General features: G+C 44.1%; 1 protein-coding gene across 2 annotated transcripts; it reads right to left on the reverse strand.

Annotated features, from left to right (window-relative positions):
- On the reverse strand, positions 1–27,943 carry LOC310858562 (uncharacterized protein). Of its 2 annotated transcripts, none has more exons than XM_083764729.1 (3): positions 26,712–27,943; positions 9,721–9,889; positions 1–4,799 (listed from the first exon to the last, which is right to left on the reverse strand). In XM_083764729.1, the coding sequence occupies exons 1-3, from the start codon at positions 27,072–27,074 to the stop codon at positions 3,112–3,114; spliced, it is 2,220 nt and encodes a 739-aa protein (XP_083620855.1). In that variant the 5' UTR covers positions 27,075–27,943; the 3' UTR covers positions 1–3,111. The 2 variants fall into 2 exon arrangements, with proteins under 2 accessions (XP_083620855.1, XP_083620854.1); XM_083764728.1 differs by having other exon boundaries at positions 9,703–9,889.

Genomic DNA, 27,943 nt, shown 5'->3' on the forward strand with positions numbered 1-27,943 from the left:
AAGTCTTTGGCATTTTTATTGAAACAAAACATTGTATGCTGCATTTGGACAGGCAAAACTTGTATAAAAGAGAAGCTAACTGTAAGGTTGGCTTGTGCACCGTAATACTGTCAGTTAATGAAAGTGACCATGTACAAATTAAATAAACTCTTTAAACAAGTAATTACTTGTTAGTCCACACATGTGTACAGTATTACAAACATAAAAACAAAACAAAGAAACAGTGGGGGGGAACTGTAATTTGTGGAATAACTGTCTATATACTATATACACTCAAGTCCATTGTGTGTATGTTGTGACCTTTCCACCCATGTTAAAGAATGGTATGAATTCTGCAAACGTATAATCACATCTTTTGCTGAAGCTTTTACTAGAAAAACACCAAACGTTTCCTCATGTGAAACCACATGAAAACCATGTTTTCTGGCAACATTTAAACCCTGATTATTATTATTTTGAAAACAAAGCAATACTGCCTCATCAAAGTTGGTGTTGTGATATTGTCAATTACTTCCATGAGACGGGGAGAGGTGGTGGAGTTAGCTGCTTTAGCAGACAGTTTGACGGTCCAATGGAGTTAAGAGCTTGTCCGAAGCACTTTTTACTACTTTTTATTGATTCAATATTTTCGAAAGAACACACAGACGTAAAGGGTGTTCAATAGCACTGATTTATGCTGCGAACTTGTACATCTTCTATTTTTGAACATTTTTGGAAAAAAATACTACTGGTTCTAGAAAGCATTTTGTAAAATCAGCCTCAGGTCTTAATGATTGAACCATGCATTTATTTCCACTGCTCAGGCTACTGTTACAAGCTGTATACAACTCCTCCTGCACTTTCTTCAATGTACAGACAGACTACATTCATACATATGAGTTTGATCCCACCAGTACAGAGTGGCAGACCATACTCTTTAAAGGGCTGTTCAATAGTAATAGATTAGACTGGGATTGTCCATTAGATGGTTCAATTGATCACTGTCTTTTAAAGGTGAAACCTTTAACCTTTTAACAAGTATACATAAGCCAATAAAATAGGGAGTCACAGTTCACAGTAACATTAACCACTTAAGTCCTAATAGGCCTATACTTCATCATACGATGAATAGCAAAGATAGTAGATCTTACAAATCGACACACGCTATAAGCATTTGGGGGGGGGGGGGGGATTTCCCTTATGACTAAAATTGAGATTGACAGGGGAGAGGGGCTATAAAAAAAAGTTAAGCAAGCTCACTTTGTGCTGCGAGCTTGTACATCTGCTATTTTTCAACTAACATCTTCTCTTCTGGGGGTCCCTGTCACAAAATATTTTCAGACGGAGCCGAGGGAGGTCCGCAGTCGAACACATATCATTTTGGGGGGTCCTTGGCACAAAAAGGTTTGTTTGAGAGGAACTGATTTACGTAGAAGGCATTTTGTAGAATTGGCCTCAGGTCTTATAATGGACAAATGATGTCAAAAGAAAGGGTTCCGGCATGCCTCAGGTGAAGGCCGGTGCGACACAGAAGCGGGACACACAACAGCATCCAATGTAGAAGAACACACACACACACACGAGCAGCTGGGCACGGGTCATCGTCTTGCTTGTGGTGGACATTAATGTCAAAATTCCATTTTTGCCACGGACACAAAATGAGTATTGCCAGAAACAAATAAAGAGATGGCATTGAATGTTCATAACAGGCCTGTAACAATGAGAGTGTACAAATATCAAATTTGCCATGGCCAAGCCCAAGTCTTTGCCACGGTCACATTTGTCCATGTACGGACATATTGACGACCCTGCCCTGAGCTGGTGGAATTGTACGGACATATTGACGACCCTGCCCTGAGCTGGTGGAATTGTAAGCCTCTTTATGAAGGTGCTAAGTAAGCAGTAAGATGGACGTTTCGATGCTACTGCATCTTCCTCCAGAGGAAGACATGCAGTTACATGGATTGGAAACGTCCCTCTTACTTCTTAGCACCTTAAACAAAGAGGCTTATTGTCCCAGCTGCTCACGGGTGTGTGTGTGTGTGTGTTCCTCTTCTGACTATGGCAGTGGTGGAAAGTAAGATTAAGTAACATACTAGTTACTCAAGTACTGTACTTAAGTAACACTATTAAAGTACTTTTAATATTTGAGATTTTTTTCTTTTATCTTTTGCTTCTATTCACTACATCTCAGAGGCAAATATTGTACATTTTACTCCACTGCAATTATTTGAAAACTATAGTTACTATAGCTACTGGACTCGATTTTATATGCCCTTATATATATTTTGGCTATTCGAAAATAGCCAATCTACAAGCTCACTGTGATCTTGTAGATTGTCTATTTTTTTATTTAAAAATAATAATACTTGTGGTACTTTAAGTAGGCTATATTTTGATACCAATACGTTTGTACTTTTACTCAGGTAGAATACAGGACTTTTACTTTAACTTTAATTGAAGTACTTCTTCCACCGCTGCGTTAGGGTCTGGGAGATTTGGATGAATTGAGTATGAAAGACCCCAATGGAAACGAGTCATATGCCTTCTTGGGTTTAAAACCTCTTAGCAGCCCTTCTATTGAATTGTACGTTACTGTACTTTCTCCTGCAAACTTTTAATAAAGTAAACTTATCAGGTTGAGAGGTGTGAAATGGAGGGAGGGGGGGGGGGGGCGTGTTGCTAATACTGACAATGAGGACACTTCAATAACACTTCAAGAATGCCATTTCATAGGAGACCTCCTGCCAAAATATAGCAGTAATCAATGTGGTACCTTTAGCTTCAATCATTACCGTGTGTGTTCATTATTATTATTATTATTATATAGTATTATTTCACCACAACATCAACGTTTTACCATAACCAGCAAAAAAGGCTTCCATTTACGGACACATCGTCCTGGGAACACTGTAGACTTGGATCATAGTATTTACTGCATATGTACAAATTATTTTATATACAAATATCATTCACTGTTCACTGTAGTCTACTACTCATTACAGCAGCTCCACTACTTGTCCATGATGTAAGCCATTTAGAATGGGGCCCACAAAAGCAATACAACCCATAATCCTTTCGTCTTTCGTACCGTCTCCGGTCGTACCAATTGATACAGTACCGATTCAACTTCTACACAGTGGTCATTACTTTCAGGGAGCCAGTGCGAAAGCGCAGGATCTTCTTTTTGAGGGCATGCGAGGCCTTAATCTTGACAAAAGCCTTGGGTTGCAGTGGGGCCCCGGCGGATTGGGACGGGGGCGTAGGAGGGGAGAGCTGGGGAGGCAGCTGCTGGGGCCAGACAAGGCCCCCGCTCTCGTCCGAGTCACTGGACAAGGAGCTGGAATCTGGGGAGTCGGCCTCGCTCAGGCTGGACTCGGACTCGCCCTGTCCGAGGTGGGCGTAGCTGTTGTCTGGCTGGCACAGCGGCGCCTGCTCCCTCTCCAGCTGGTACTCGATGTGCTGGTGGTAGTGAGGGTGGTGGTGGTGGTTGCCGTGTGGGGCGTAGGCATACGCCGGAGGCGGCACAGGCCGAGATTTGCGCGTACGCCGGGCGCCGCCATGGTCCCTTTGGGCGGGAGCCACGGTTGGCGGCGGTTGAGCCTGCACAGGTTGCTGGTCGGCCTCGTCTTGGCTGAGCTCCAGGGTTGACCTCCAGCGGCGGTAGCTGCCGCTTCCCTGCGGTGGCTTCTTCCCCCTGGGCTGACTCCCTCGGGTTCCCCCTCCACCGCTGCCACTCCCGCCGTCTCTCTCCACCGTGTTGTACTTCCGCTCCGGGACTCTCTGGAGGCTGTTCTCCGACTGGGAGCGACAGGCCTTCTTTCCCGGCTTCCTGGCGGCGCCCCCTCTGTCATCGCTGGCGCGACATTTCTTGGGGCCCCCCCTGGATCTGGAGTGTTGGACCTGTGCGGCTGCGGGCGGCTGCTGCTGATCGTGATGGTGGCCGGCCCTTTCTGGGGAGTACGTGCTTCTGCTAGGGCTGGGCTTGAGCCCAGCGGAGCCCCTGAGGGAGTTGGAATGGGGATGGGCGGACGATCTGGTGGAGGCCCGGCACGGCTGGGCGGGGATGTACTCGGCGTTGACCAGCTGCTCTTCAGAGGACGGCGGTGTGTATGGCAGTGGATGCGGCGGGGGTGAAGGGTACAGGTGGAAGTGCTGGGGAGAGTCGGGCTCACTGTTGCTGGAATCCTGCAGGACTCTACACGACGGATAGTCCAGGGGGGTTGAGCATTGAGTGCTAGCCATGGAAGGCTGCCTGGGTCTCGGGTAGAGGCCCTGCTGATGCTGAACATGGTGGTAGGGCACAGGGGGCTCTTCAGGAAAACCTGTCCCCAGATAACGCTCCTGATCCAGGCTATGGCAAGCCTGAAGGAGGGGTGCTTCCGAACCTTGGGGTGCAGCATGCAGCTCAGGCATCGCTTGGCTGGACGCCTGCACGGGTGTATGCTGGTCCGGATCCTTGCGGCATAAGCTGCTCTGCCTGGTCACGTTGATGGCTCGGGTGTCGTGCGCCAGGCTGGTGCGCGGCTTAGAGGGGCGTTGGGGTGCGGGGCGGCGATGGACTAAACCAGATATATACACTTCTATCCGTTGGGCTTGCTGATAGTCCTCCTCGGTGGGTTCTGCGCTTTCGGCGTCTCCCAGTTTTGCTATGCCGTCGGCCGTCAAGTTAGCGTCCCAGGGCAAGGTTTCCCCTGCCTTCGTGTCCCCTGCTGCTGCAGCGATGACCTCTGGGGAGTGGAAGGTGGCTGACGGTGAACGAGGAAGCGCCGAGCGGTGACAAGTTTCAGGAGCTCCATCTCGCCTGGACATACAGTCCTCTGGAAGATGAAGAACATGATTAGTATGATTTAAAGAACGTCAAAAATAGCACTCAACTGTTCACGTTTCATACAAATATATGAATGGCTGCTCTAGTGAAGAAGCTTATAAGCCTTATATTATTGGTGTAGCCGTCTGATACTTAGGTGGTCTTGTGCTATTCAAGGAGTGCATCAAACCACTGCAATGATTTTTGTTAAGAGTGTGAGGCGTTGTAAGCTTGTAGTTCGCTATTCCAAGTCCCCACAAATATGATTATTTTGGGGGGTCGCGCGGAACCCTTGCTCTAGAACAGTTAAGTACCGGCTGCAAATTATTGGTCGCCTACTACTGTGCCAACACAAGCTTACTTTGTCTGCTTATATTCAAGTATAACTACAGGCTACAGTAGCCTACCACACGATTCACTTACTTCATTATTTATTTAACATGTTCATGATTATGTACCACATAGGGTTTTTTTGCTGCCTTCTTTTGTGGCTGTATCTCACAGACAGAGCTGTGTTTACAGACTGTGTATTCCTTAGGACCCTACACCAAGAAAAGGTTCACTACACTACAGAAATGGTTAATTGAGCAGGCACAATGTCTACTAAACAATGAACTAGACATTGACATGAATGACAGGATGAACTACCCTTAAGGATCACTTAACCACGCTATACAGCTTCATTGACCAGGGTCTATAGCGGGGTTCTCAACGTTTTTGGCTGGGGACCCCTGGAAATGCTTTGGCCATGTCTCACTCACTCCAGAGGGCCGCATTTTATATTACTGTTGTAGCAAAAAATAGACAATCTACAAGCTCAAAATGTGTCTCACTGCTACGTGTTTTGATCTTGTAGATCGGCATTTCTTTAAAAAAGAATTGAAATCCAGATTTTTTTTGGCTATTTTTTTATTGTAATCCTGAAAAGTCAAAATGTATTTAATTTCAAAAGCATTTAGTTATAATATGTTAACTTCATGAACTAAATACAAATACATTGGACATAAAAAAGACATTTTTTTTTAAATAGAAGTCATTAAGCTGAAATTGTAACAGCTGAAATCAATCAATATATCAGTATTCTAATATTAAGAATACTGAGAATACCCTTATGGATCTATTTTGTTCCATTCGAACAGCTCTGAGTTAAGTGGGTTCTTTGCAAATAAAACATTTGAGAACCACTATTACTAGGCTACTAGTGGACTTTGTGTGCCATAGTTATTGTCATACATATTCTGAAGAAAACCTGGGTGGGTTTTATGATCAAAATAAGAACATTGTAATGGTGTGTAAAACAAAATCAAACATTTGCCACGGACAAGACCAAGTCTTTGTCACGGACACATTTGTCCGTGTACGGAGATGTTGGTGACCCCTGGTTCCAACCCCCAGTTTGGAAACGACGCTGGTCTATACTATACCCTACTTTTTACCTCTACACACCAAATATATTTGCCAAAAGCTCACATCTGCTATTTTCGACAAATGTTCGGCTAATAGGACATGCCCAGAATGGGGACAGGGGGTTCACGTGGTTAAAGTGGTACATTTGTATCTCTATTCCTGCCGTGGAGTCCCGTCAAAAGATCAAACCGTTCTAGTGGAAAGGAATGTGGAGAGTGGCGTTTTGGCACGACGGCGAAGTCAACTCAAATGGCATTGCTTGTAAATACAGTGAAACATGCTATGGAAGATATGCATCATAAATCAATGTGCCACCAGGAAAGCCAGCTTGAAAAAGACAGTTGTCTTTGCTACCCAGCTGCCACCTCCTCAAAATGTAAACAGTCGCGTGTGCGTGTGCGTGTGTGTGTGTGTGCATGACTCCACACAATGGGGAATGTGGTCAGGAGACAGAGGGACTGCAATAAATGCGACCTACCATGATGTACACAATAACATTCCATATGTTGATCATCTTCCTTTTTGTATTTCAGTACGAATTTGGTATTTGGACGAAACGGCAAATATCACTGAACTCGGTTCTGTCTCTTTCCCCCCAGAAGAATGTCATTAAAAGGGGATTTATATGGAATGGAATGTTTGGGGGCTGACATTTTGGCAGATATCCTAGAATTAACACTTGGCACCTATAAGCCTGATTCATACTTGTTTGCACGACAGTGTCGCACGCAGACAAATCACCGACCTACAAGTTCACCCCGCGATGCGGTGGTCTTTCCAATGGTTTTGGTATCACGCAGATATCTCAGATACAAACACACCATTTGTTTGGTTAAAGCCCACTCATGATTCAAAGCTTACAGTACACCAGTGGTTCTCAACCTTTTCAGGCCGTCACCCCCAAAAGAATCATATTGGAACTGGAGACCGCCCACCCTGACAAGCAATTGGAATTGTAGGAGTTGAGTTGTGAGCTTGTGAATCGGCTATTTTCACAATGTTTGGCTCTTTCTCATATTATTTGAACTTCCTGAATGTTCGATCAGTTTTTATAGTATATTGTTTGTTGATTACTTTTGATGCAGTAATGGACTTTTTTCATTATCATTTTTTTCTTACTGATTAAAAGTCCTTAAATTGTCACTTTAATGTCATCTGGGGACCCCCAAATAAATCATGTGGGGACCCCCACAGGTTGAGATGTAGCCTGGCAGGGCCAGACTCTTACTGCACCGTGGCATGAGGTTTAGTTATGGCCATGCGACATCTTACTGCACCGTGGCATGAGGTTTATTTATCGCCATGCGACATTTCAGTGCATCATCTGCATTGGGTTCTGTCAGTTCTGTGGCATGATGATTGGTTGAATTTTTGCCTATAGCAGAGAGGCACCGGTTAACAATCTGCGATAACTCTACAGCTTCAAATATTTCTAGTAACCTCCTCCAGTGCGTGTGCGTGAAAAATGTTATACTGTCTTGACAAGGCGTACCATTTTGTGCCTCGGCTGCAACATAAACGTGAAGTATGGGCTGGGAAAGGATAAGACTTGTATTAAACTGCAGAGCTTGCAGTGATAAAGAGGGCTCTTTGGCCTTTATTAAAGACATAGAGTGAATTTATTTCACTGCTTTCGCTCCTGCCAGGCACCAAACCACATCCCTGCTGATCTAAAAACAATGTTTTGGTCTTCATAGCAACTGAGTCAGATGGCTTAGCGTTTGGGTGCAACTGAAGCATAGGATCACTGTGGCTCCCTCCTCGGTCTCTAGGGGTGGACACCACATTCCGTGTTCACAAATGCATTAGTACAATTATTATAAGGCTCTGATAGGTCAGTTGAGGCACTCTGCGGTCTGTCATTTCTGAACAACAGACTGCTGCTCTTAACAGACGACCGCCCTGCCTAGTCTGTCGACGTTGTTATGGCAGCAGAAGCTTGTATCTCAAACCTCTAAGCTAATAAAAAATGTATTATGAATATTTTGTTTCAAAATATTGACTTTTGTTTGTGAGCAGCAATGTAATAAGCGTGATATTGTACAGTGAGCCGGTCATTATTGGAAAATAAAGCCCTTCAGGGGCCGTAACAGGAACTCTGCTCCTACATCACCACGTTAGCTTTTATGTTGCAATAATGAACAGCTCACTGGACAACATCCCTTACTTAGTGTCGATCAAGACAAAGCAATGCAATGCTGCTCATAGATAAGGCAGAGGAGGCGGAGGCAGCGGAGGATGTATTAAAAAACACATTCAAAAATACAAGGTCAAATTTCTGATTGACTCGGTTAGGGTAAATGTAAGTGTTTTTTGGAGTAACAAAAATTGCCCAAAAAACCCCCTGAATCTCGGGATCCACATGGGGACGGCCGGTGGATTTACATTTTTGGCCAAAAAGTGTATTTTAGACATGAGGTGGAGGGATCAGAGTGTGTTTTAGACGTGGGGTGGAGGGATCAGAGTGTATTTTAGACGTGGGGTGGAGGGATCAGAGTGTATTTTAGACGTGGGGTGGAGGGATCAGAGTGTATTTTAGACGTGGGGTGGAGGGATCAGAGTGTGTTTTAGACGTGAGGTGGAGGGATCAGAGTGTGTTTTAGACGTGGGGTGGAGGGATCAGAGTGTATTTTAGACGTGGGGTGGAGGGATCAGAGTGTGTTTTAGACGTGAGGTGGAGGGATCAGAGTGTGTTTTAGACGTGGGGTGGAGGGATCAGAGTGTATTTTAGACATGGGGTGGAGGAATCAGAGTGTGTTTTAGACGTGAGGTGGAGGGATCAGAGTGTGTTTTAGACGTGAGGTGGAGGGATCAGAGTGTGTTTTAGACGTGAGGTGGAGGGATCAGAGTGTATTTTAGACGTGGGGTGGAGGAATCAGAGTGTATTTTAGATGTGAGGTGGGGGATCAGAGTGTATTTTAGATGTGAGGTGGGGGATCAGAGTGTATTTTAGACGTGAGGTGGAGGGATCAGAGTGTTTCAGACGTGAGGTGGAGGGATCAGTGTTCCCACTAAGGAAAGTAGGCTTTCAACTCCACAAAACCATCTTTGTTTTGGTAAGTAGCGAAAAGTGTACTTTTTATTTTTTTACTGACGACGAGAGGCTGTGCAGCATGTGAAGCGTGCGCAGAGGCTCGAAAGTCCCCTAGCGTTAAGGAGAAGTCCTTCCAATGCTAGTATGGACCAGATCTATAGGTTTCAGCCAATTCTGACCCCAATTGACTTCTGTTAAATAATTAAAATAATTTCAAAAAGCACGCACCGACCGTAAAAATGTCTGATGGTCCAAACTTGTTTGTGTACTCATAAGTGTTTTGTATTTTCAATACTATGTCCAGGGGGTGTAAACGTGGGGCTGAGCCTGAGATATACAAAGGATCCACTTTAAGTACTTAAGCTCTCTATACTTCCGTTGACCGGGGGACCCCTCCTTTTTTCCCCACTCTCAAATCCCCAAACTGAAAATAGCTGCTCTACAAGATGGGAATACTTTCACTGTTGTTCACCTGCAGGCTGAGGCTGACCTGAACTGAGGTGACAGTCGACTGGTTCCGCAGGACTCTCCACTGGCTTGGTTTCTGCTTGGTTCGCCCTCAGCTCTGACACCTTGGTTTCTGCTTGGTTCACCCTCAGCTCTGACACCTGCTGCTCCAGGGAGGCTAGTAGCCCCCAGGGGGTACACTGGAGACTGCCCTGGAAGAGAGAGAGAGAGAGACAGAGAGACATTAGAATATCTTGTGGTTCCCAAACTTTTTACAAGCTCACAATTAAGCTAATATTAAAGAAGAAAGATTCTGTATAAACGTATCAATTAACCACCTCAATAAACACAAAAATACATACAATATAAAAACGAATTATAAAAAGTAAGTGAGTAAAACTCACAGCTGTTTATTTTATTCCTTATTTTATACTTTGTCACAAAACGGATTTAAGATGTCAGCCTGACATGACCAAAATGGAGAGTGATTATTTTTTTTTTCTACTGTCCTTTTGGCACTGTTGAAATGTGCACATACTGTGTCCATTACCATGCATGCGTCTGGAGTTTACATATCGTCTCTGTCGGGCCCAAACCTCTTATCTCCATATTTTTATTTTTATTTATTTTCCCGTAAATGAATGCCCTACTTTATCATACCACAGCCACAGCACATACAGCGTCACACCCAAAGCATCAAAAGTAGCAGATCCGTAAGCTCTACACGCAGCGCAAAGCGACGCTTTTTGAGCTTGTCGATCTCTTACTTTGGCTATTATTTCGAATCCTGAAAAGTTACAGTTTTCAAATATGGCAAAATGTTCCTGCTGAAAATGCTTCTAAAACAGCTAGTCCTGCTGGGACCAGGGAGCAGACACGGAGACTAACAACATTCACATTCACAGACACATACGACCACAAGCACTTATTAACAAAACACTGCAACAATAACATACTGTACCATTCCTCCCACACATGCATGCACGCGCGCACATACACAAACACACACACACACACACACACACACACACACACACACACACACACACACACACACACACACACACACACACACAGACATTTGATTTGATTTGAATAGCATTTCATGAAAATTGTTCAAATGAGCAAAAAATATTGTACTGTACAAAGACCACAATACACACCAAATACCAAAGTGATATTACACTAATCATAATAATAAGTAAAATACAAAATGGAGAATAAGCTAGGGAGAGTTTGAGCTGTGTGAACATCAAGCCATACCCTCATCACACTGAATATTCAAATTAGGAAAAGCCTTTAAACCCTCACTATGTAACTTTTTAATGAATACATTCTCATCTTGTCCAATCTGTATGGTAGAGTTTGTTAATAAAATATAACGTATATAATTGGGGTGGTTGTATAACTTGTATGTTGTCTCCCTGCTCTTCTATTGAGACATTTAGATCATGTCAAAGGTCATGTCTCACCTAGACACAAGATCTGACACAAATTTTGACCTGAAGGTCAAGATTCAATTTATCCCCTGAGCAAGCACTGGCAAGCTGTATTAGAATGTCAGCACTTGAGCAGGAAACCGGGGTCAAATCCTGGGGTAGAAGAGGAACGTTACATAGTGCTGCTGCTTTGACAGGAGGAGATCAAAGTAGATTTAAAGTGAATCCTTCCCCGTTCCCGATCCAATTGTTCCATCCATGAAACCAAGAATGCAACACTAATAGACCAACAAAATGGACTGAAATACAGAGAGAATCTGACAGAAAAATGTGAAGAATATCAGAAATGCCCAGACAGACTGCATGCCATCATCTGTAGTGACAGACGGTGGGTCAGATGATTTCTACAGAACAGCTCACATGTTTCACATTTCAGCAACAGAGTGCCGAGGCTCTCCCTGAATGCCTCTTACGCCCGAGTTATACTTGGTTGCGTGACGGTGTCGTACACCAAACATAGCTGATCTACAAACTCTTAACAGTTGTTCTTGTACAGCAGTTGTACTTGCTGTGTGCTTGTAGATCGGTTATCTTCAGTGCACGACCAAGGATAAATCAGGCTCTTAACACGGTTAGTCACAAACTCTCATATGTCTGGACATAGCCACTGACTATTATTAGATAGTAGGGTTGCCATTAGTAACTAGTTGGACATAATTTACCGGCTTTGCTTCAAGCTGTAGTTGTCATTATAACGTAGCCTATTTGTAAACCTATATGCATGCAAGTATGAATATGTGGAATTACAAAAGATATAACCTGTGGGGGGAAATGGCAGGATTGGGTCTGGCATTTTAACTACGAAGGTTTGGCACGCAAGTCTGATTCACAAAATGTGCCCAAACATGGAGAAGGGGAAGGTGGAGGGCTGTTTCTTTTCACAGATGAGACCTACTTACTTACATGACTGTAGGAGAACAGACAAAAGCTTGATGGAAAGCCAGCAGAACCTGGATCTAATTAGGGTATCGTCGCTGCCGGGCAGAAACCTCCCATCTCCATGTTTTAGCTTTTTGTGTTTTATTGTAAATGAATGCCCCTCTTGCCATTATGGTGTGACACTCGCACATCACACCAAATGATCAAAAGTAGCAGATCTGCAAGGTCGAAGCGCGGCGTGAAGTGGTGAGTTTTGAGGGTTATCCAGGTTTTGATCATTTTTAATTTGAAAAAAGTAACAGTTTTGGACATATGAGGTTTCCACCTGAAAGAGACTGTATTATCTAAAATGGACTGTCTCTCTTGGGTCGGGGGGAAGAGGGGGGGTCTTTCTTTGTTGTGGTTTTGGACTGATTCCACCATTTTTATTCAAAGTGTTTTTGCCAAATTATTCTCAAAATAATTCCCTTTTATGTTCATGTCAACCGGGCCAGGCAACACATATCAATGACTTATACACTATGCTGTTCACACACTCTGGGGCATGTTTGTCTTGTTAATCACCAAAATAAATTAATGTCAAGTCACTGCACATTAGCCTAGTTGCACATCACCAACGATGTTTAATTAATACAGCATGGCAGATGACATTTAGTTGTTGTACAACTCTTCCGGAAACCCATCCCAACTCTTTTTTACTGGACTACTGATGGCTAATGATTTCACTCGGATCCTTTACAACAGCTAGTTTGTGTGACCACTGTTATTGTATAGTATAAAATGAGCTTTGGCTAACAAAGCCTTGTGGTCTTAGCCTGGTAGGCCATCCCGGTGGCAGAATGAACTGTGAGTTCTACGGTCTACCAGGCTATTGTGGGCTATGCTCCTTTTTCAAAGGGTAGAATCTGCTTTCTTACATACTGAACTATAACACATAACGAGAAGATGAGCAAATTCATACTTAGACATTATACGTCTGGGGATCATTTTTACATCTATTCAGGTTTTTGGGTGCATCCCAGACAGTATACTGTAAGTTGCTTGATTCCACGCCACTGCAATAGTCTACCCACCCAGCTGAATTAATCTGACATCTGGACTAATGTGACCTTTACTTCTCCCCATCCTCTTGTAACCTATTGTAACAATGACTTAGTCAGAGTATTCCATCCTCCCACTTGGATCCAGATCTGAATATACAGTCATCCATGGATGTGCGTTGGTGCAGAACACTGGAAAATATGTCATGCTGTGTCATGCTACTGACCATTCCACAAGGTCTGACTTTTAGACGGACCAGTGAGCACTTTGAAAAGGCTGTCTGTCTCTGTGGCAGTCCCTGTGTGGAATAATTTACCTTTTTTGAGGACATGGATACAGCGTTTTGTTCTACATTGAGTGATTCTACTGTACAAGTGATGCAGAGGGAGAATGGTCTATGAGACAGAGACGTATATGTGGGGTTCAATCTGTAAAACAAACCATCTTAACAATCATCTTAACCACTCTTAAAGAAATAGCAGATCTAGTACAAGCTCACAGCCCGTCACTTTGTGCTATGGCCAAATATATGTATCAATTTGGGGGTCCTTGAGTCTGTTTGAGAATGTAGAAAGTTTGCTAAACATGATCAACTGCGTCAACATGGCAGGCAGCTGGTGGTCCGCTAAGCCATTTCCTACATCAGTGGTTTTCAACTCTTTTCATATCAAGGTCCATTATTTATTCAGCATGAGCCACAGACCACCATTTAATGACATTTAGCCTCTCAGACCCAAGACTCTGAATATGTTGTTATCATTGGATAAGATTTTGTCCACAATTCCATGCTGTATTGATGTTGGTACCAAACATTGATCAAAATAACAATTGTTCTACATTCTAATAATTCTAATAATTCTAAATCTAGTAATTGTGTAGACTTCTTGTAAATTAAGTAGGCCTAATGCTCAACATGTAGGACAGTGGTTTTCAATACAATAATTTAACTGTTGAGAGCATAAAATGAAACCAAATGGACCCATAACGGTTTTCAATACAATAATTGAACTGTTGAGAGCATAAAATGGAACGAAATGGACCCATAATGGTTTTCAATACGATAATGTAACTGTTGAGAGCATACAATGGAACAAAATGGACCCATAGGGGTCCATTTGGTTTCATTTTTTAAAACCACTGTCCTACATGATCATGAGGTATCACAAGACACACGAGCAACAAACACAACACAGGCGAACAAACGCAAGTCACTGACGACGCAAGCACAAGCAGACACATGCTAGAAGGAGAGGGTGTGTGTGGGCTGTGGGACATTGTGTGTGCAAGGATCCCATCCACATTTTAGTCTAAGTTTAATTTGTTGACAAAATTGTCAATATATTTAGTCTTAGTTTTAGTCATCATATGTAGCTTAGCTTTTATTTAGTTTTTGTTGGGTAAAAAGGTAGTCGACGAACATTTTTCATCATAGTTTTAGTTGACGAAACCAACACTTTGTCACAAAATAGTGTTGCGCCAAACATATAAATTTATTATCATACACATCTTAACCAATTATCAAACATATTAGCATACTATCAAGGCCTCTGCACAGTTGGCCTCAATTAGCCACGGCTCAGCCAGGCCTTTGCTTGCTACTAGAACATTCTTCTTTCTGCTTCAAAGGAATGGTCATGGAGTGTGTTCCATCTTGTGTGTTCCATCTTGGCCACGTTCCACGTAATCATAATTCTACGGGGTGCTTCTGTACAGAGCTACTGATTGTCTGAGGTTTTCAGCACATTAACTCTACAAAAGGGAGAAATCAGTTTTTATTATTATTATAAATGTGTGAAATCTCTGTGCGTCTGTCTTCTATCTAGACCACTTTGTGTCTGGGTCGGGACCCACTTGTGGGTAGTGGACACATTTCTATGGATCCCTTTATTTTTGGTATCCTACATTTTGTTTTTAATTATTGAATTATTAGTCACTTGTTTCAAAACATTGCACGGGGGGTGAGCTGCCCGGAATAGTGTAGAAACAAGTGCTTCGTAGCTGCGCGGGGTTAACTTGTGCTGCAGCGCATGCACGGGCAAAAGAATGTCCGCCTGCAGTTCCAGCTTTGACCAGTAGTAGGGCCAGCCACTCTGGGGGCTTGGGCCTGTGTCTGTGACCTCAGACACGTATGAGGTCAGAGCCGCTCTGTGGGCTTGGGCCTGTGTCTATGACCTCAGACACGTATGAGGTCAGAGCCGCTCTGTGGGCTTGGGCCTGTGTCTATGACCTCAGACACGTATGAGGTCAGAGCCGCTCTGTGGGCTTGGGCCTGTGTCTATGACCTCAGACACGTATGAGGTCGGTCAGTAGGTTTTTCCCCCACAATTGCGTTCACTGCCAAGGATAACTTTTATGACTTTTTCCTTTGGTTCTTATTATTGGCGCTCTTGGCTGACCTATGATTCACATCATTTTTACTAAACCACATCAACACCTATATAAAGGTGATCACCTAAAGGTGCGGTATGCGTCCAGCTTTAGTCTCCTCTCCCTTCACGACAGTCCATTTGCGAACCTGCACTGTTTGAGCACCTGACTAAAGCCCTCACAGAGCTTGTAGTCGGTTTGACTCAAAGCACACTCAGTGAACTGCTGGAGCTCATAGGAGCATGCGGCCTGTTGGGCCTGTTGCTGCTGCTGGTACGTGGGCTGGGCCTGGTGAGGCTCCTGGTAGGTGACGTCAGATTGTTCCCCTCCTCCTCCTCCTCCACTGAATGCTCCAGTCATGGCATGGCCCATGCCGTGGCCCACACTGGAGCCCAGTGCCACACCAGCAGCTGTAGTCGCCATCTGGGCGGCCAGGCCGGGCTGCCATGTGGGCGCTGCACCGGGGGGGGCCAGGCCTGACTGAGAGCCCTGGGTCGTGGCTGGGGCACGGGTTGGGGGGCGTGCTGTCTGCCTGGCTGGACGGGGGGACATCCTGGATGTGTGGCCTCTGCCTCCTCTCGGCATTATTGATGTTAGTATAGTATTAATAATCCGTAATAATAATATTATGTTGGGTTACGTTTACGTGAACTGTGTAAATACCTGAGGCAGGGTGCTTATACAGTATGGCGTTGACAGAAATGAGATCATGAGATGACATCATAGAGTTGATTACATGGACGAATGGGTCTCAAGATGGGTCTCAAGAGAGAAAGGAATCACACTTGTGTGAAGTGAGTGGCGCCTTTTATGTTGGATGGTCATGTATGATGATGAAGCCATCAAGTGTCATCAATGTTCTACGTCACAGTTCATCTACTTTGTTCACTTGGTCGTCTCCCTTTTGTCCCGTCGAGCCCAAATATCTCCACAGAAAATAGCCAATCTAGAGCGGCTATTTTTATCTAGGGTTCAAGACGTGGTTGAACCTAGAATGAGAACGATTGGTTGAAGTACACTTCAGCCTTGAGGGCAGCTTTGCATTGAAAGTAAGTCAAGTTGAAAGGATATGCCAATAATGCCACGGCAACCCGGCTTTGTTTAGCTCGCATGTGCCAATGTGATTCTACAGTAACACAAATAGCTGAATAGAAGCATTTCATGGCTACATGCCTCCCTAAAGTCTGTATTTATCAGCGCTGAATGTATGTTCAAACTCAATTTGAATGATAGTCAACAAATGTCTTTTTCCTCTGCTGTATTATGCAACATCTGCAGAAAGACTCTTGGGAAAAGGCATGCAAAGCCTGGCCTTATTATTGCGTGTGTGTGTATGTGTGTGCATGTGGGTGTGCAGTGATCCTTGTGTGTGTCTGAAGCTGAACTTGGCTAATGTCAAGCCTGCGCTGGATGAAAGGGTCTGTGTGTGGGTTTAGGGGCTACTTATGTGAGACCACACCGCCTGAATGATGGCTTGTTTCCCCTACACATAAACACGCAAACACACACACACACACACACACGCACACACACACACACGCACAGACGCACACACGCACACACACACACACACACACACACACACACACACACACACACACACACACACACATATATATTACTTAAATACAAGTATCAATAGAATAGACCTACTACTGCCAGTCCAGAATTCAAAATTTACTTGAGTAAAAGTACCTCAAAGTTATACTTAAATAAATTCAGTACACACACACACACACACACACACACACACATGTCGTGCACAGTAACATACATGTAGACTAGGCTTGCACGCCTTCATGAATCCATGCATACACAAGCTCACAGTACACATGCACATAGTGATTTAGTGTATGCGCGCGCACACACACACACACGTATACTGTATATAACAGTAGCATTGAGGCCCTATAGGTGTTACAGTACAGTATCACACCCTGCAATCAGCCTTCATACTGTACAATCAGAGCTTCTGTAGGGATCAGTCTACAAAGGCGAAAGGCCATGCATCTAGTGTACATAACCCACGTAATAAACACCCTCAGCTGATCCGCTCACGAGACCACCACAGGGCCCTCATTTGGGGCATCAGGGGATGGCAATTGCCACCCCCTAGTGTTCACATGTAACCTTATATTCAGTTATTTTATATGCATATTGTGATTGTCTCCGACTCTGAATTTCTTATTGCAGATTAATCTGGTTTCGTCGCAATCGATGCCCGTCCATCTACATGTGACACGTGTTATAATTTAGATTTAATTTATTTTATTGTATGCTATCATTCCACTTTCAATGTGGGCATCCCTATTTTTTCTCTTTTTGCTATTTTAGAAATGGTAACTTATTTTTTGCCTCCCCCTAGTTCTTGAAATTACGCTTCTGGGCCACCGACAAGTTCGACTCAACTCAACATCTGGCTAGGAGTCTGTACTGTAGCGGGCACAGAATGTTGAATGAACTTCAACCATGATAGACTAGCTGAGGCCGATGCTACAACTGCCTTCTAAATCACTAGTTCAACCATGAGAGACTAGCTGAGGCCGATGCTACAACTGCCTTCTAAATCACTAGTTCAACCATGAGAGACTAGCTGAGGCCGATGCTACAACTGCCTTCTAAATCACTAGTTCAACCATGAGAGACTAGCTGAGGCCGATGCTACAACTGCCTTCTAAATCACTAGTTTAACCATGAGAGACTAGCTGAGGCCGATGCTACAACTGCCTTCTAAATCACTAGTTCAACCATGAGAGACTAGCTGAGGCCGATGCTACAACTGCCTTCTAAATCACTAGTTCAACCATGATAGACTAGCTGAGGCCGATGCTACAACTGCCTTCTAAATCACTAGTTCAACCATGAGAGACTAGCTGAGGCCGATGCTACAACTGCCTTCTAAATCACTAGTTCTCACACTTTTCAACATTTGGAAGAAAAAAGAAATCCCCAAAAATAGCAGCGTGGCACAAAGCAGCCTGAAAGTACCTGAGCTATGTTCCTTCCCGCCCCCCCTCCCCGGGAGAATACAGCAGAGAACACTAATGTCACCAAATTTGGACCGACGCCCCTCTGCACTCTGATTGGTTAGGAAAATACAAGGTTTACTCCCACAGTCCCACTCCTATGCCACATTTCCTGGGTACTTCGCCCAGGCTTTTTATTGAAGCTATGTCCAGCTTTTGGTGTGTGTGCACAAACTTTGTCCTACACAAACATTAAATGCCATTGACAATGGATGGACAATTTTGAGTGTTCACAGAAGAAATTACATAACGTAGATCTCCTATTTTTGACATGCTGTGAGCTTGTAGATAGGGCACAAACATAAAAAGAAACATCTTTTTTCAGGGTGGTGCTTAGTGCTGCCCATAACTAAAGGGCAATTCTCCCTTGTGGGCTGACAAAGATAATATTCACTCCGGTTTGAACTGCCCGAGGCGATGATATGCAGGCCTGGAATGAAACGGACACTCTGAATGACACTCGGACTGACACTGTGTACATTCAACGATGACAATGGGACACCATGACCCTGGTTCTCACACAAAGGCTGGATTGACTGAGGTGCATTCCTGTCAACAAACACAGACTCTCTCTAACATCATTTTGTTGCATAATTATATCTTGGACCATAATCAGTTTCTTGTACCAGTGGATTTAATTTCTCTGCCTCTCAGTCGGCACCACCAGTTCTTCTGTGAAATGAGGCCTGCGAGGATAAACTGATTGCGGCATGACGGCACTGCATTTGCAGCTGGGTGTGGAAACACATGCTTTGATTCAGCACAAATGGATTTGCTCTTTTGTGTTATTGAAACGTTTTATCCCTCAATTAAACTAGCTTTGTGTTTGCACAGACTGATTTTAATCTATGGTGGAGCCACGGACTGGAGACATGAGTGCTTCTGTTTACTTCTAGTTGTAAATATGTGATATGATCATTGTCTGTGTACTAGCGGCTTGTCCATATTGGTTAATACACATTTTCACTGTTGTGCCTTTTCTGCATTATGCAAACATTTCTGACATTTGGGAATACAGAAGAGTGGAGAAGATGGATGGGAAACGTTCAAACAAGTGATACAGGGTTAGACAGGAGAGAGTTTGGAAAGCATGGAGAACATACTACCAAGACACACGAGTACGCTTTGAAATTATTGAAAACTACAACGATTGAAGGTAAGAGCTTAGAGCTTTGCCTTTATTTCCTGCAATCAGTTATTTAACCCATTACCTGCTCTCTCTCTCACACACAAACGCACACACACACACACACACACACACACACACACACACCCTGTCACTCGCTCACACTTACGCACACACAAACACATTTCAATTGCAATACTTGTGAGGACATCAACAACTTATTATAGCATTGAAAATGGCTGAAAATAGCCTCAATAGGCTACACAATGCAACACGCAAGCTTGTAGATTCGCTAGTTTTCTGTGTGTGACAGTGTAAAATAGGAAAACTATAACCCTTACCTCTAAGCCCTAACCCCAAACTGAATCTTTTCCTAACTGTAAATCTAACTCCCCAAACCTTTTAGTTTTAACCACAAAACAACCATATGACCAGGGAAATTGTGCTCGCAATGTCTATTTCTCAAATTGTACTATACTTGTGTTGTGTGGACAACTGGACATTTGGCCCTCGCAATTATAATACAAGTGTGCACGCACGCACGTCGCACGCACACCCACGCGCACACGGCTCACCAGACGGCAGCCTCTGCCAGACTTGACTGGGACTGTACACTTGGCCAAGTATGGTTCCCTGTGTGGCTCTGCGTGCATTGCAATGCGAGTACTGCCCTTGATGTTGCGCCTTCTGATGATGACCTGTCATAAAACTACACGTCTACAGAGCGCCTGCTTGGGTTTCACCCTGAGGTTATGGAGGCTTTGCACAGCTGTTACTGTACGTGGCACTGCAAATTTAAAAAATGTTCAAACATTTTCCCCAAAAAGCTGAATAATGCGCAATAATGCAAAGCATTGTGAGCTGGTTTGGCTATTTTGGAGAAGATTTTTTTAAGTGGTAGGAAAAAGAAATATGTTTATTTTGTATCTATATACAGTAAGTTACATATAAGTTAAATGTTCTCAAATAGAAACATTAATAAAATGTATGTTTTTTAAATTGATTCTAAAGTTTTGCACTTGACAAAACATTGGTAATCGATGGTTAAGAACAAATGGTCAGCATCAGAGCCACAATTTTGGCATATCAGTCAGGCTCCATTTGCAGACAGTGGTTTATCTCTGAGGCCAGTCGAGTATTCATTTGGTAGAGAGATTAGCCTCAGATTTCACCAATGTAGGCCTGCCTCTATCAATTATAGAAGGAATGATCCTTCCCCCAAAAGATATATTGATTTGTACAATAGAAGTGCTCATGACCTTCCCACAGGAATAGACCGGAGGGAGATCATTTTGCTGCCTGATGACCTGTTACAGTTGAATTCCCACAAATGAATAACTGGGAGAGGGCTTGTCTGGCACTGTCTGGCAGACACAAAAGCAGGGATGAACCGATAACTGGCAAGATGACGCATACTGACAGAGTGTGTAAATATCAGCGGCTGTGGCAGAAACAAATCACAGGGGTTTAAAGGGTTTAATACGGATCCTATCGGGCTTTCTGTTCTTGTGCTTTTATTTGTCTTATCTGTGTGTCCTCTTAGTCCTGCTTTTAGCTCATACTCCTCATTCCTTTCATTCGTACTTGTATTGTTAATCCATCTGCCTCAAATGGAAAGCAGTTTGCACTCATTAAATATATTATTATAAATAAAAGCGACTTGACAGTTAAAGGGCCTTTCAAACGGGAAGCGAGGAACGCAGGCGTTGTTGCCTGGATCAACGACAGCCTCGACAGGTCTCCTCCACGTCTGCTCAAGAGGGGCGCAACAATGCAAGCGTAAAAAAAGAATCACACCTGTGTGAACCGAGTAGTGCAATTCCTCTCTCTCTCTCTCTCTCTCTCTCTCTCTCTCTCTGTTTCTTGCACCCCCTACTGGTATTAATAAATGCACGCATGCAGCATTACCCCACACGGACATTGCTGGCCATTGCTGGTTTCACGCATGCGCACACCACTCATGCTCATGACGGATACATCATACACACACCCAGACATTCCTGGTTGTAGGAGTGGTTGCACCACTCAAAAAAGCTAAACCGAATCCAGTTCTGGTGAGTCGCCAGCGTGTGCATGAAATGAGCACGCACGCAACAAATTCACGGGACCGCGCTGCGTTGTCGCAACCGCGTTGTCGCAACCGCGACTGCTCCCCAGTGCTCCGCGCTAAAACGCAGGTCGCATTGAAAACTAAATATAGGCGCGTTAAATCATTTCACGTTTGAAAGGCCCTTAAGGCCTATTTTTTTTTCTTTTTTTTAATAAATTAGGCAGTAAAGGCACACAGACTTCCTTTCTTTGGCCCTGATTGAATTTTTTTGGCTGGACCAGCCGGCCAGCTATAAACTTAGGGTAACTGTAAATATTGTTGACAAGAAAACTGCTAAATACATTAGCCACATTCTAATTGTGGACGTCATGTATTTCATATTCATTTAACTGAACTGACCTCAGGGACCTGCGGTTCAGCTGATGGAGATGTTCGGTTTTGTGGGAACACAAAATTCAATTCAATTCCTCATAAATTCCTCGTAGACCAAGCTTAATTTTTATTGGCAATAGTTACATTAAGCGTGACTATAATTATAGATAATTTCATATTTTACCCCATTACACTGACATTATCCACAACTTATGACAGCGAGGCAAAAATGTGTACTGTTCAGCAGCAGCAAAAATGTTGACCTGGACCCCATTCTCCAATTTGTTTACCAAACTCTAATGTGTGAGTGCTGGGGATGTGCATTGGTAACTCACAATATGATATGTTGTATTATACATATACCAATACAATATCTTTGTCCAATTTGACACACATAAAGATAAGATAAAGCCAAAACCATGTATGGGCTTTGAGACTGTGGCAATGTGGCTATCAAATATTACATATTTTTAAGACTTTTAAAAATATAAGATTTTTAAGTATAAATGCACAATCCGACAGAAATTTAATACAATACAGAAAATTGCAGATGAACATTTCATATTGAGGGATTTACAATGTGCACATTGCCTGTACACGTTCCAGCTAGAGACTGACACAGGAGTGGATTACCGCCCCATCCCACTCCCACAGAAGAAATCCCATCCCGTCCCAATCCCGGGCCAAAGTAAAAATAAATCCCATCCCATCCCACTCCTGGTAGGATGACTCCTGTCCCATCCCACTCCCATTGGCCTGGGCCGTGGCTCAGTGGTCCAGGCACCTTGGCCGGTAGCCCGAGTCTGGCAGTGTGCTGCAGGTTCAACTCTCGATCCCGATGGCCTTTACTGCATGGCACTCGGAACAGTTAATCTGTGGTACTATAATGAGGCTAATTGATGTCATTGTCATTCCCACTCCCGCCAGCTTGACTTTTCAATCCTGTCCTGTCCCAATCCCAGGATTAATGAAATTTTAATCCCATCCCGCGGGAATCCAGAAATTATGTCATCCTCTAGTTCCAGCCATATGCTAGCTTTCATCTATTCTAGCCTGTTAATGTTGCTCTTGGCACAGTGGACATCCTTTTGAATCGTGTTACAAGCGAAATTCAATATAGACCTCTATTGAATTTTGCCTTTAACTATTTTTAAAAGCTTCCGCTGTCTGATCCGCTACAGTACATAAAATGTAATGTCTTTTAGTTCTACTCAATCTACTGAACCGCTTCTCCACTGGTCACTCCCTAACGTTATAGTCTATACTAGTTTATATTTGTTAACAAAGTTGTCAATATATTTAGTCTCAGATTTAGTCACCATAGCTTAGTTTTCATTTAGTTTTTTCGTCAGTGCTAAAGGGTAGTCGACAAACATTTTTCGTCATGGTTTTAGCCGACGGAATCGACACTGCCTCAGTGCTGCCCACAGAGGGTTAAAGTGGTTAAAGAGTTGTGTGTACTGTAGCTCTGTGGGACTTCAGACAAACAGCAGCAGAGGAGGAGGAGGGTCTTTTGGAGACTATGGCGTCTGTCTGTTGTGTCACTGCTGTGTGTTTACAAACAAATAAACACGCTTTTTCACTTTCGTCCCAGTTTCCAATGGGTGACTAAGTGAATTTATATTATTCAGACCCCTATCACCACAACACTGCTCAGCACTGAAAAGAAGAAACCTTTTTAGTTGTTCACTATCATTTGTGCCCAGGACCAGGAGACGCCACAGACCCCACAGGGGGCGAACGTCAACAAAGCCCCTCTCCTCTTCCTCTCGCTAGGTCTTTACACACACACTAGGGCTATGAACACACTGGAGTGTTTACACAACACAATGAGGTGTGAGGCACAAGGGAGACATACATTAGAGTTGTTGCCCCCCTCTCTCTGTATAAGTGTGTGCTTGCATGCGTGCCTGTGTCCGTGCGTGTGTGCGTGTGTACACGCACACATGCGTCCGTGTGCGTATACTGCTGGGCTGGTGACACATCATGGTTATACACAGCTGCAAAGATCTCCTTTTGGGGGCTTTTGCAGTACAAAGCTATGGATAGCGTATGCACGCAGACACACACACACACACTCTCTGTCTCTCAGATGTCATCCTGTGTGTCCTCAGAGACACTCGTCAATCTGCCCTGCCTGTTTCTCTCGTTGCGTGTCACTAGTGATAAACAGCATCCACTGGCCTCAATGACCTTTGCATCACATTCACAGATGGCACTACAAGCAATCACTAATAAGGATAGGTTAAAACCACAATACCATTATGATGATGGCGATTATTATTATTAGTTATTATTATTATGTTGTTTCTTTTTTTCTTTCCTTCCTTTTATTGATAGTATCTAGCGAAGACTGACAGGAAAGAGGGAGATAGAGAAGGGGAGAGACACGCAGCAAAGGTCGTCATGACCGGGACTCAAACATGCAACGTGCTGTCAGGCAAAAGCCTATTATGTGGCATGCGCCTGGACCACTTGGCCAGCGGGCGCCCCCAGGTGAAATCCTTGTATGCCGAACCCACACAAAGGATCCAATGTAGTTATTTAGTCACAAGCTCATCTTCGTGCTCTCTTTCGAGCTTGCAGATCTGCTACTTTTGATGCTTTCGTGCGACGACGTAGTGTGATCAAGCGGGGTGTTAATTTACGAGAAGAAGAAAATCACAAAAAGTTAGAATAAATTATGGAGATAATCGAGGTCAAGAAGAGGTCAGAGGTTTCTGCCCGACGACAGCATGGATTATGCATTTTTAACGTAATGAATGCGTCAGTCAGACGACAGGGGAGCAGACAGACTGGACTGGAGTGCTGCTCCAGCTGCTATCTGCTGTCACATGGCTGTCAGCCGCGCTGCAGCAACTAGCAAATAAACACTCTTTCTAACTCAATCTCTCTCTCTCTCTGTCTATTTAACTCTCGGTGTCTGGCTCTCTCACTCATGTAAACACACAGACAGACAGAGTTAATCACACACACACACACACACACACACACACACATACACACGCACACACAGTCACACTCTCCTAGAAAGCCTATGTCACTTTCTCTTGACTTTTGCAACACAAGAACACAGTTTGTAAGTGAACAAGCATGCATGATACAAGCGAGCACACGCAGGCACGCACGCTGACACATAGACACACACACCCAACACACACACACACACACACACACACACACACACACACACTAGGATAGATTGTGGCCTATTTGCAGTTTTAACCAGCTGTGCTGTTCAACACACACACTTATAAACAATAGTAGTGTACTTGCAACGCACACAGCCTGTGTCTTAAACCCAGGCAAGCTGCAGCTGTTCTCAATAGTCTGCCAAGGATAGAGTCTGCAGCTACTGCAGAGCAGGTTTCTGAAGTCCCCGGGGACCCCCGGGGGGCCTCCAGGTGTCCCCTGCCAAAATTAATAGTTTGATATAGTAATCTGGTTATCAAACTTCTTCATGTCAAGGACCCCCAAAGGAATTATGCATATGGTGTTTGGCCGTGGAGTGGAACCCCATCTTAAAATGTTTTGAGGGAGGGACAATTTGAGTTGTTAAAATGTTTTGAAACAAGATATTGCAACTTGCAATGGGGTTAAATTGGTTGAACAGTGAACTGCTAGTATTAACTAATGTTGCTGGGGAACCTCTGGAACCCCCTCAGAGACCACTGGGGGGGGGGGGTCCCCTGGAACAGTTTCTGTTTAATTAAACTAACGTTTTGATCATTTATACTTAATGGGCCGGGCTATTGGGCAATCGCCTAATGACATTAGTTGGTCCAATCCATGATGACAAGACAAAGTTTTCAAACCCCGCACTACTGAATAATGCAAAATGCATGCTGACAGAGTGCACGTACGTGTGTGTGCGTGCGTTGTCATTGCTGGTGGCAAGGACGTTTAGGAATGTCACAAACTGCTGAAGTTAAGTCCCTGATTCAGAATTCAAGAGTCAGCAGCAGCAGCAATCAGCTTTGGGGTGTCATGTTTCAAATAGATCGGGCGTTGAGGCCTCAAACCTGTTGGACATGATCACAACATAAACGTTCACTTCAGTGCACTGAGTGCAGACAATTTGGCTTCATGGCTTGTGGTGGTGGTGAGAGTGTGAACCCTGAGCTTACAGTAAGCCTACTGTACTCAGTGTTCATACATTCAACGTTTGCCTGGATTCCCTCAATTTCCCTGGAATCGTATAAATAAGCCCCGAATTCACCAAAACGTTGCCTTGTTTTTTTTTAAATAGAACAACACTCCGTGTGCACACGGTAACCACGGTTTACTTTTAAATGAACGCAACAGTGTTTATTTTGTTTTGTTTTGTATCTGTAACTCAAGCGGTACAGAATAACAACTCACAACATCCACATTTTTGCACATGCACAAGGGCGCACACAACAAGCCCACTGTACCCAATCTTGGAGCGCATGGTTGTCTACCAAATTGTCCAAATAAAATACTTAAGAAAGAGCCAAACATATTGGCGATCTACGGCTATTTTCCACAATTTGCAGTTCAGTCAAAATGTAATTCCAAGTGCTTGTCAAGGTGGGTGGAGGGCTCCCCAGTTAAAAATTATGATAAATAGTTTGGGGGGATCGCGTTTCTTTGGGAACCCTCAGTCTAGACTGCTACAACATTCTATCAATTCCTTGCGCTTTCTCCTCTTACCGGCTGACGCCTGCTGATGAGACCGTTCTCGTCCGCCGCCGACGCGCCGCCGCTCGGTGCGTCCGGAGCGCAGCGCCCCGCGACGCTCCGCAGCTCTCCCCAGACGGCGGACGGGTGGTCCCCCCCGAGCCCGAGGCGGCAGCTGAGCTCTCCCCACGCCGTGCAGCCTGGCGAGCCGGTCATCATCCCCGTGGGCCCGCCGTGCATGGAGGAGTAGTCCCCGAGGCACAGCGCGCCCAGCACCAGACATTCCTGCCTCTGTTTCAGGAGCTCCAGCTCACAGAGGCCGGCCAAGCTCGCCTCCAGGCGCTCCTTGGTCCGACTGCGCTCCGCTTTGATTGGCAATGCGAGCGCACGAAACATTATTCTCTTAATAATATATTTTTTAAAGTTATTATTTTGGTTCTTATTCTTAATAGTGCTGTTTTTGAGTTGCCTCTTTGTTTTGTTTTTACGATTTAAAACAGAGGTAGGCTAAGTGTCGCTATTCAATCCTATCAGCCTGTTCTTCGGGTATCCATAGCGGCAGCAGCGGCTCTTCAGCTGTGAAGCAGCCCAACATTTTAGTTGGACCCATTCCTGAACGACTGGAGAGACTGCAGCCTCTCTCTCTCACGCAATCACAGCTGTTGGTTGCCTTCTCTCTCCCGGTGCGCCCATGTAGTAATAATGGCATCCGCTGTGCGTGTCGTGATCGGGGAATTTTCTCCCAGACCCAGAGAAAGAAAGAAAGAACCCCCTGCAAATAAAAAAGTCCTTTGAAGAAAATCTAAATGCAGGACTTGGGGTGTGGGCCTGGTGTGGGCACTGTCTGCGTCCCGACTGATAAGACTTGAGGAAACAATGTTACAGCAGGCTGTATAGATTTATTGTTTGATACACCGATGCTTAGCCTACGGGTCAATGCGCCACCTGGTGGTTGTGATTGGAAAGAAGAATGGGGAAAATAGCTTTAGGAGAGGCACATCCCTTTCATTTTCAGCAAAGAATGAAGCCATATTTTTCTGTACCACAAATAAAACGATATGAATGTCAATAGCAATGTTTTAAACCCCCAATGAGCCTTTATTTAGAATAGAATACATTTGTTTTAATCAGTGGTGGAAATTAACTAATGTATCTTGTAGGCTATAACTTCTTTGGATACAATTGTGAGGTATTTTTTACTTTACTGGAGTATTTAAAAATTTCTGTACATTTCTACTCCACAACATCTCAGAGGCAAATATTAT

The sequence above is a fragment of the Protomyctophum parallelum genome, assembly GCF_964188405.1.
Source record: "Protomyctophum parallelum genome assembly, chromosome: 1".
NCBI lineage: Eukaryota > Metazoa > Chordata > Actinopteri > Myctophiformes > Myctophidae > Protomyctophum > Protomyctophum parallelum.

Bases quoted from the DNA above. Each gene is read 5' to 3' on its own strand.
- LOC310858562 (XM_083764728.1), bottom strand. From the start codon at position 27,074: ATGTTTCGTGCGCTCGCATTGCCAATCAAAGCGGAGCGCAGTCGGACC. The intron at 9,890-26,711 runs GTAAGAGGAGAA...TCTCTCTTCCAG, and splicing joins TCATCAGCAGGCGTCAGCCG to GGCAGTCTCCAGTGTACCCC. The intron at 4,800-9,702 runs GTGAACAACAGT...TTCATCTTCCAG, and splicing joins AGGTCAGCCTCAGCCTGCAG to AGGACTGTATGTCCAGGCGA.